Source organism: Rhagoletis zephyria, unplaced genomic scaffold, assembly GCF_001687245.7.
Source record: "Rhagoletis zephyria isolate East Lansing unplaced genomic scaffold, Rhagoletis_zephyria_1.1 Rzeph_scaffold_00084, whole genome shotgun sequence".
Classification (NCBI taxonomy): domain Eukaryota; kingdom Metazoa; phylum Arthropoda; class Insecta; order Diptera; family Tephritidae; genus Rhagoletis; species Rhagoletis zephyria.
The window spans coordinates 40,258-51,523 of NW_016157168.1; the positions used below are offsets into that span (position 1 = coordinate 40,258).

The 11,266-nt window shown below is 37.2% G+C and overlaps 1 protein-coding gene across 1 annotated transcript in view; it reads right to left on the minus strand.

Moving 5' to 3' along the window:
• Nucleotides 1–3,917: 3,917 nt before the first annotated feature.
• Nucleotides 3,918–11,266, minus strand: part of Cngl (Cyclic nucleotide-gated ion channel-like) — a 477,360-nt gene continuing 470,011 nt past the window's right edge. Inside the window, exons 17-18 of the mRNA XM_017629793.1 lie at nt 4,955–5,256; nt 3,918–4,865 (exon numbers count right to left, since the gene is read on the minus strand). Of these exons, the coding sequence (XP_017485282.1) occupies nt 4,245–4,865; nt 4,955–5,256 (923 nt within the window). The 3' untranslated portion in view covers nt 3,918–4,244. The remainder of the gene's footprint in view (nt 4,866–4,954; nt 5,257–11,266) is intronic.

Consider the following 11,266-nt stretch of genomic DNA (forward strand, 5'->3'; position numbering starts at 1 on the left):
GAATAATATCCACTAACACTATTTCTTGTGCTATTCAACCAATCACTTAAAAACACGAATAATTGCAGTTCCCTGATACGAAACTATTGTGGAAATCTCACGTCAGCACATTACCTCCAAAGCATTGACAGCATTTTAGCAATGTAAACAGGTCTTTGGCAAAACGTGGGATTTGTCACCAAAGGGAATTCTCTGGATTTATATCTCCATAAGCCCATGTTTGGCAACACTGATCTCTAGCCACACCAACTTTCCTCGAATATTTGACGCAGCATTTACATTCACTTATGAACGAGAATGATAGCAGTGAACGTTCGATAAGGCATCAATGCCACTTGTAGCTACATACATATATGAACGCACGCTGTTTGGTCTACCAATATATACGCGTAGCTGTGAACCGCTAACTCAATTTACACAGACGAACGAGAGCACAAAGCGTGTTGCCCTAGCACGAGCAACTCGGTGCCCCTGCGTTTATACACGGAAACTTTTGTCGACGCGATTTTTCACATTCCCTTTTGGTGTTGCTCGTTTCATTTACACACGGCGATTTTTGTTGCCGCAACTCGGCGTTCGTAGGAGAGAGCGTGACGAGGAAAGGAGAGGGGCACCGAGTTGCTCGAGCTCGGGCAACACGCTTTGTGCTCTCGTTCGTCTGTGTATATTGAAAAGCTGTTCACAATCAAGCCCATAATCAGCTACGCGTCAGTGGTATGGTAGAGCAGACTCTCATTCAATAGCGTGGGGAATCTACTTGATAAACTTCTAAGCACGATTGCGGTGTGCTGTACGGGAGCTTTCTCTACAACACCTGGCGCTGCTCTTGATGCCCTGCTGCACTTACCGTCAGTTTTTGTCTTCATACGCGGGAAGCTACCTGCAGACTAAAAAAGAAACGGATATTGGTATGTATAACAGGCGAGACGGAAATCCCGGGGGGTGGCAGAGATCTAAGAACTTGTGTATTTTCAATGCCACAGGATAGTATGCCACCATTACCTTTGTTGGAGGGATTCTATAATGCTGAGTTCCCTGAGTCTGAATGCTGGTTTAATGCCAGCGTGAGTCCGGACTCAGTCGTTGTCGAATCTTTACAGATAGCCCCTAAACTGACTCTGGGTCAGGATCTGGGGTCTTTGTCGAAGTTATTGGGGATACGCTTCACTTTTTGCTTGGAGACTATGCTTCGGACTTCCAGGCTGAGGTTTTCACAATCCTTAAGGCCACGGACTATGTGGTGGAAAATTGGTGGAGGGGAAGGAGTTTCCGTGTCTGCAGTGATAGCAAAGCTGCACTAGCTAGCTGCATTGCAAACTAGTTCCGCAATGCAAGTCTCGACTAAAATATGTTAGTAAACATAACGAGATTTCTTTACTCTGGATGACAGGTCACTCGGAAGTACCTGGTAATGAGACATCTGACCATTTGGCCCGAGTAGGATCAGACCAGGCATTCCTCGGTCCGCGACCAGCCATAGCACTCCCACCTTCGTCCAACTAAGTCACCATCAGAAACTGGGTGAATACTTCGCTCAGCAATGACTGAGAGGAATGGAGGGGCTGCAGGTGGGCAAAACTCATGTTGCCTTCAATCTCAGAAGGTCTACCTAGTTTTTTTTTACTCGCACTGAGCAGACCGGACTGCAGAAAACTTGTTGGACTGCTGGCTGGTCACTTCACGTGACACAAACACCTGATTGTGATAGGCGCGCATTGCAAATATGTGGGGGTAATGATTGATGGCCAGTTAAACTTTAAGGCCCACCTGGAATATGCAGCAAAGAAAGCATAAAATTTATAGGCATGCTTATCTAGAATGATGTCAAATATCGGCGGTCCCAAACATTGTAGAAGGGCATTGCTTAGTAAGCTGGTGAGCTCATTCTTACTCTGCGGTGCTCCCATTTTGGGCTGAAACAATGAGCCTAAAATATTATGCGAAAATACCCACATCTGTATATCGCCTAAGCGAACTAGGGTTAATTTGTTGATTCCAAACAATATCTAAAGAAGCATCATTCGTAATTTCCGGACTGATTCCCGTACGTATCCTGGCAAACGAGATGCAAAGAGTGTATAAGCGTACATACATCTGTTGGAAATACCAATTTAAACTGAAAAGAAGTCGCAGAGCAGGAAAGATGTCGCTCTAGGCAGATCTGGCAAAAGCGTTAGGATAAATCGGAAAAGGGTAGGTGGACTCATAAGCTCATTCCATGCATTAAAACCTGGCTGGAGCTGGAGCCCACGGTGACTTAAACTACAGTTTCTTTCGGGACATGGCGCCTATGGAGAGTATCTAAAAATATTTGGGCATGGAGATTCCCCACTAGGGAGACGATATCGAACCGAAAGTATCGATATGGTACTCATTTAAAGTATCGCTTTAAAAATATCGGGTACCCATTAATATGGGAATAAAAAGACTCGATATTCCAAATATCGATACCAAAAACCAAAAAATTTATCTGCCGCTCGCATATAGGCCGCTGGGTGTAGTGGTTAGAAGTGCGCCAACCTTGAAAATGAAAAACAGCTTCCCATAAAATACAATCGCCGTTCAGAGTCGACAAAAAACTGTAGGCATCCCCTTTGTGCAACAACATTAAGGCCCACGCGAAAAATCGGAGGAGAAGTTCGTCCAAACACTAACATATTGTGTAAGCGCCGGACTTTATTATTATTACAACAAGTAGAGATTGAGGTGTTGACTTAAGCACCGAGGCCGCGGGTTCAAATCCCACCACATGCAATCCTAACCATAGTACAAATTTCTGCACTTTAAAGCCCTATTTATATCGGGAAGAATTGTTACAGGCCAACCTTATATGCGTGCGTAAAAAGCTAACTCAAATTCCAAGATTTGTCTTTTTGGCATTTTGGCGCGACTATGAATTCAAATTTTTCTCAGCAAACTTCTGTAAATTTGACAGAAATGCAACTCTGAGAAATCACGCACGCAAATGAGAACAACTTGCGTGCGTGCGTAGAAAAACTCTCGCCGGGATTTATTAGGTTGAGCTGTTAATAACATTATCCTTCACTGAGAAAAATAACGCGTTGTAAGAATAACATTTTTTTATTTGATTACCGTTTAAAAATGTTCGTATTTAAATCAAATGAAAAGTCGTAACAAAATGGATTTTTCCATTATACATACACTACGTACATATAATGGAAATATTCAATTCAAATACGCCCGTATTAAAATGAAGCATTTTCACTACACGGATGGCGCTTTGCACGTCTCGGATGCTTTTTCATATGTAATTAAGAAAGTATATGGTATACAAAGCATGCACAGCGGTGACAACACATACACACATACATGGTATGACATAATGCACTATTCACGCGCTGTGATGTTGATTCAAACTGTAGCTGAGTGTGCAAAGACGCTTGATACAATTGGTTGCGGCCAAGAGGGTCCGGGTTCAGGCCATCGACGGAACATATAAAATAAATATTTTTTTTTTCTTAAAAAACCACATATTTTATAACGTATATACTCAAATTTAAAACGAGTTGATTTGGTGCTCTTTCATATGCATATTTTTTCAACTTAGCATGTTTTTTTTAATTCTAAAATTTTTTTCCTACAGTGTTGGAATGTGAGTTTATGACATTCGATACGATACTAGGGTTCTGGTACTCGATTCCAAAAAATATCGTTTTAAAACTATCGAGTAGAAAATATCGGTATCGAATGCCAAAAGTATCGATATGGTATCGTATCGTATCGAAATTCGTGTCCCTATTCCCCACACTGTCCAACCTGCACAGGTCTTACTGAAAACACGGAACACATAGGATAGTAACTAATATCATTGTAGACTACATGTTGAAATCAACAGAGAACTGGCATAAAATGTGCGCACATATCTCTAGCATTCTTAAATATATAAGACGATCTGAACAAGCTAGAACCGGATTAATAACGTAGCGAGCCAACAATCTGCTTAGGTTTATTCGTAAATCGTTTAAAACGGATTAGAAGGAACATGAAAACAGTACAATGGACGGAATGTAGTCTAAGTACTGTTTTCTGCATGCGTTGTTTTGTCTAGTTCCGACAAAAAACGTGGTTTGTTATTTGTCAATTTTAAAATTTTTCATATTTTTCGAATTTTTTCATTATGTTGTCTTTTAGTAAATACTTTTCAGTCATACTTCAAATGTTATTGGAATCGTTTTGACTAATCCTAGAAACACCATCACCCCCACAAAATATTTTGGCAAATCTCAAAGTTTATTTTTATCACGATCGATACTAATTGCTTTAAAAACGCCTTTTCCGAAACCATGCCTTAAATTAAATTGATCCAAACTTGAAGCTCTAGGTCTAGATGAAGTTAAAGCTTCAACATCTGCTTCTGTATCACTAATATCTGTTTCAGTATCACTAAATTTTCGACGCCGCCTTAAAATAGAATTGCTATATTTGAAATCTGTTGAATTTGCACGCTTTCTTTCCTGCTTAGCCATTTCTACAGCAAGCATTTTTACCTCCCAGTCATTATGGTGTACATTAGCAAATACATTTTCGTTTCTTTTTTGCTCCATATCTTCATACTTAACACTAAGTTTACTTGAGGATGAGCTGGAGCTCGAACTGTCACAAATATCAAGGACAACACTATCTTGCCTATTTAAATTTCCTGAAACATCTGATACAGTAGCAATATAGTTTCCTTTATGTAGTTTTTCAAATGCAATATTTTCTTCCGAGTTATTTTTGTACAAGCTGCGTGTGGAAATGTGTCTGGATGAATCCTTAAATAGCTTTTTAAAAATTGGCGAAGAACTGTGGCGCTGTACTTGCGGTGGGGATGACAAAAATACCGTGTCTAATGAGTCGCCTCTCTGGAATAATTGGATATTTTGGCTTATCATTTTGCAAAATAATGTTTTTATGTATTTTGTATGTATATTACAGTAGTATGTGAATTTACCATAAACAAAAGTTCTGCCGACGAACTCGAACTCGCATGGCCTACTGATTTCGGGTCTGTATCATCCCTTGCTGTGCCATGTTTATCTTGATCGTTTTTTATGCGGGGCGAGGAAGATTTCGTTTCAATATTTCTAATTTTTGACTGTAGGTTCGCAATGATTTCATCGCGTTTTCGTACCTCGCGCGCCATTGCTGAAAATTGTAATTCGAATTTTAAATTCATTTCAGTAATGTACTTCTTAATAACATCATTGATTCCACCCCAAACTCGATTAAAGTTCTCTTCCACGTTTAGAATATCTGAAATTAAAATACATAAGTATACTTGCAATGGGTTATAACTAAAAATCTGCTATAATTAAAAAAAAATATATCGATCAACGTTTCGAGAACTGTTAATATTTGTTTTATACATTCATAATTTCTAGTTAAATTACATTAATAAAATAAGCTTTCAGTTGTTGAACTTAAAACAGACATCCATATGAACAATACTTTTAAGTTCATAGAAAACCTCTTCCATTGGTTGGCATTGGGGTAAGTAAGTAGGTTATCTGATAGCACGAAATACATACTATGCATTGTTTTTGGCTAAAATATTCAATGTATGTACATACCGCGCACCATAATAACTCAAATATTTTATTCTTCATGATTATGTATATTCTCTAACTAGAAAACTACTATTATACCTGTTTTTGTATTACATAATTGTGTTGAATCCGTACCATTTACAAGCAGTTATATTTCGGATCTGATTTTTAAGTTGTGCCTCTTNACCTGTTTTTGTATTACATAATTGTGTTGAATCCGTACCATTTACAAGCAAGCAGTTATATTTCGGATCTGATTTTTAAGTTGTGCCTCTTTTGAAGATGGTGTGCGATATGTAGATTTTGCATAATGGAATAAGCAGGGAACGGATTTTATGGAAATATCCTTTTTTCTGCTAAAGAGGTAGAGTATATTCGATTAAGAATGTACATGAATTAGCTTTCCCTGATTCCATATATACACATTTGATGTTGCCTTTTTTTTGCCCTTTTTAAGATATTTGCCTTTTTGCGGTTTCTACCTTTAATTGTACAGGATTGTATGAAAGTTTTAAGCGTTCCATATTTAAATTGGGCGCCACTTGTATCAACTCACGCCGAGCGCAGGTTTAGTACATTCAAGGCTTTTATTCGCGAAAATCTAATGAAAATGCTGACAGAAAACTTCAAAATGCAACTTGTGGATCAATGCTACTACAACTACATACTCAAAAAGATTGTTCAATTAGCTTGGTTTTGACACAAGTTATTTTCTTACCATACTCAACCCCCCTTCCCCCCGTAAACTGAGCTAGATAATAAAAAAAAGTATAGTCACATGTACATAAATGGTTTCTTCCAGCGATTAATTATGGCATTATCGAAATTCCTAAATTAGAAAAGAATAATATGTAGTACATGTCTCGCCTTGAGAAGAGATTCCCTAAAGCAGTTAGTCTGCATTAAACACTTCATTTTTACTTAAGGTTTCAGTATTCCCAAATTCTCCACCGATATTATTTATATTCAGAATGTAAATGCTGCTTTGTGACACACGCAAGTTTGCGATCAAGAATATTCCACAATTATTTTTGCATTATTTTACCGCGAGTGAAAAATGCAAACAAATTTATCATCTCTCACATTCGGAATGCGATCGACAAATTCCCNAGGTTTCAGTATTCCCAAATTCTCCACCGATATTATTTATATTCAGAATGTAAATGCTGCTTTGTGACACACGCAAGTTTGCGATCAAGAATATTCCACAATTATTTTTGCATTATTTTACCGCGAGTGAAAAATGCAAACAAATTTANCAAGCAGTTATATTTCGGATCTGATTTTTAAGTTGTGCCTCTTTTGAAGATGGTGTGCGATATGTAGATTTTGCATAATGGAATAAGCAGGGAACGGATTTTATGGAAATATCCTTTTTTCTGCTAAAGAGGTAGAGTATATTCGATTAAGAATGTACATGAATTAGCTTTCCCTGATTCCATATATACACATTTGATGTTGCCTTTTTTTTGCCCTTTTTAAGATATTTGCCTTTTTGCGGTTTCTACCTTTAATTGTACAGGATTGTATGAAAGTTTTAAGCGTTCCATATTTAAATTGGGCGCCACTTGTATCAACTCACGCCGAGCGCAGGTTTAGTACATTCAAGGCTTTTATTCGCGAAAATCTAATGAAAATGCTGACAGAAAACTTCAAAATGCAACTTGTGGATCAATGCTACTACAACTACATACTCAAAAAGATTGTTCAATTAGCTTGGTTTTGACACAAGTTATTTTCTTACCATACTCAACCCCCCTTCCCCCCGTAAACTGAGCTAGATAATAAAAAAAAGTATAGTCACATGTACATAAATGGTTTCTTCCAGCGATTAATTATGGCATTATCGAAATTCCTAAATTAGAAAAGAATAATATGTAGTACATGTCTCGCCTTGAGAAGAGATTCCCTAAAGCAGTTAGTCTGCATTAAACACTTCATTTTTACTTAAGGTTTCAGTATTCCCAAATTCTCCACCGATATTATTTATATTCAGAATGTAAATGCTGCTTTGTGACACACGCAAGTTTGCGATCAAGAATATTCCACAATTATTTTTGCATTATTTTACCGCGAGTGAAAAATGCAAACAAATTTATCATCTCTCACATTCGGAATGCGATCGACAAATTCCCGCTGCTTTTCATTCGCGATCGAAAAAAGCAAAGAAATCTCCTCTCACTCGAATATGAGAAGTATGTCCGAGCATTGCCGATGTCGGCCTCTCATAAATGGGAAAAACGATGCAAGTAATCCATTCGCGATCACTAACAACAGCTTATCGCGATAAACTTATCCCGAAAAATTTTCAGCGACGTTGTATGGGAGATATATTTCGCGTTTGTTTTGGTTATGCATTTTGTTACGCATATCGTCGTTTAAAGTACAAAACCGCGTATCGCCATTCTGCAAAACCGCGTAACTGACATTGGCTGCCAAAAATGGGATTTGCTCACACAAGCTCTTGGCTCAATCCTTATCCATTCGTCCTGAAATATACTATCTAGAAATGCGATTGCTTTATAAAAAAGAGAACCATTTTGAAATATGAGTGTTTTTACGCTCTAGAAAATAATTTCTACAACTTCACATACGCGGTTTTGCATTTTGCTGATACGCGGTTTTGCATTTTGTTGATACGCGGTTTTGCACTTTAAACGACGATGAGTTTTCCATAGCTGAATACACTCAGAGGTTTGCCATAGCCTGACGAGGGATGACTAATGTGACCAACCATACTTCTTTCGGAAGTACAGTACTTCTTTTTGAGCCGTTGTACTCGTACTTCGAAGTACAGTTAAATGTACTTCGTTGCAATGTTTTGTACTACCCGAGGCACATTGAACAGGTAGTATCAGTAGAGCAGCTGATTTGATTTTCTTTTTTTTCAAATTATTCGGTCTCTAAAATGTCGAATATTTTTAATTTCTTCTCGCAAAAAAATATAAATTGTCAAAATCTTTTTCCATACAAAACAAGCGATTGAAAAGCAACGTTTGGAACGTTCATCTAACTCCTCAGCACAAACACTGATTACTGGGCCTTGCATAAACGTGTTCAGGAGCAGGTAATAATGTACCTTTGTACTATTTAGCATGTCATTGGTCGGTAACAAGAGCAACTTAAATTTAAATCAGTTAAATACATTCTAGCGTGTCTTAGTCCTTTGCCCACAAAAGCGGCTATAACTTTTTTTTCTATTCGAAACAGTAAGAGTGGCACCTTTCCGAAATCTTTATTAAATGAGCAATTTTTTTATGTAATGTAAAGTTATAGCTCAGTACATTTTTTTTTCACCAGAGATAGTCAAAGTTGGGGAAGAAAATATCAAAAAGTTAAAAATCCCAAAATAGTCCTAATTTTATGATGGTTCCTTAATATATTTTAACTGCATTGCATTTGAGTATGGAGAAGCAACTATCTGGAAGTATTTTACATAAAAAACTTACTAAGGGCCGTTTTCTCATCTAACCTTTAGATTACCGGCCACTTTATCGTCTCGATATACGAGTTTTGGTTTTCTCATCAGCGCATTAATTTCTCGAATCGATAAATTGTTGCTCACCCGATGCAACCTATAAAAAGTTGTACCCAACTTTAAATTTTGGTTCGGTTTTGGTTCCTGAGTCAGATATATTAGATATTGCAACCAAGGTTTTGGTTTTTGCTAACAGTTGTTCTTGCTCTATATTTGCTTATGTTGCATTGCCAACCTTTGAAATTTGATGACGAATGTAGTGAGGTTTCACTCTCGGAAATGTAGTGAAGTTTCACTCTACGGAATAATAAATTTATTTTTACCGGTCAAATGAGAAAACGAAAACACTTTAAAGTGAGGTACAATTTATCTGCCCTATTAGTAAAGCCACCTTTACTGCTTACATTAGAAAACGGCCCTAAGTATAGCCTGGTTTGTAGATGCAGTTAAAGAAAATGCATGAAAAGGCACGATTTTTTTTTAATTCAAAAAAATGTTAATATTTCAAAAACGGTGACACTTTTACCTGAAAATTTTTTGTTTATCAGGGAGCTCACCCTCCCACCTACCTTCCCCTAAAGTTTGGTACGTTACTTCTGGGACACCCTGTATGTATGTAAAATTGAAAATAAAAAAATTAAATTGCTCAAAAATATTGTTCCCAGCATACCAGCGGAATCCGATAATAGACCGAAAAGGGGGCTTTAAGATTTTCAAAATTTTATTCATTTTGTTATAATTAATAAGTATTAAAGTGAAAGTATATACCATCTATTGCGACAGCGTCACCGCCACCGTCACCATCACCGTCAACGATGCTTATGCGTCAAGTTACACACAATTCGTTTGATATTGCGCCCGAAAAATCATTAACTCGCTGATACTCTTTGGAAAATTTGTATTTTACTCTCTCACTTCTTCTAAGTATTAGGTTTTCCTCCATTATTTTTTACATATCGTTTTTCCATAAATATTAGAATTTTCACAAACTGGAAAAAATTTACTTTCAAACATGTAAACAAAACACTGAATAGTTGTCATTTGACGCAATCGCATAAGCAAAATTGAGAGTGAGCTAATTTGAGCGGCACCGTCACCGTCAGCTCGTTCATGTAACTTACTTCATACAAATACACGGAATTAGCTTTTTTGACAACTACCGGTGACGGTGACGGCGACGCAATGGACGTTATGTACATTCACTTTTAAAGTGTTTTCATCACTTATTCTTATTGAAAAAACGCTAAATTAAAAAATTATTTAAGTATTATTCAGTAAAAAACAGATAAGAACGGAAAAATTCTGAAGTAAATCAAAAAATATTTTTCTTCTTGTTTAAAATACGTTCCTCTAGGAATTATTCCCCCGTGCCTAAAATCACCCGGACAAAATCCTCCAGAAAAAATCCCCCGTATAAAAATCTCACTCCTCTAGATAAAATCCCCCCAAACAATATTCGCCCGGACAATAATGTTCCCTTTTCACTCCATATTCGGAGTGCTCCGAAAACGCTATTTCAAGGTGTTGCTGTTGGCGTCCTCTTTTACTCCATATTGAGAGCGCTGCGCAGCTGCTGCCTATTAAAATGAACGTAGCAATGCTTTGTTCAATGGAAAACTTAAAAAAATTGTCCATGCAAATATTTCAAAAGTGATCGAATGATTTTTAAATCTGAAATGTTCGTGCAAAGTTTCAGATCGAGAACTTTAATTTGAGACATAACTTGTCTCTGTACGATTAGTAGTTCGCTGGGAATAAACGCCTTGTCTTGGAATAATACATACAAATAATATTGATTTAAAATTAATAAAATTTATTTGTTGAATTGGTACACTGTTACCGTTTTCGAATATTCTGCTTTTACGATTTTCTCATTACTTTCATACTATTTTTGTTTTCAGTTTCTGTACTTCTTTGTGCTGTGAAATAGTTTGTCACATTAGGGATGACCGCTATTAGAAAACTTTTTCCTATGTAGTACATATCTGTGTATGCAATAGTAGCTTATGTCGAGAAGCTGGCTTTAGTATAATGCGGCATTCACTTTATCCTTTAAGCGACAAGGAATTTTTTGATGAGACTTAACTATTTACTTGCTAGTATCGGAACTATTTTGTGCACGTTTATTTGCCAAACTTCAACGGCACGATGCCAGTGAGTCATTCGCAATCGTATGCTGCGAATGTCGCATTATAATAAAGCCAGCCTTTCGACATAAGCTACTATTCCATATGAACAC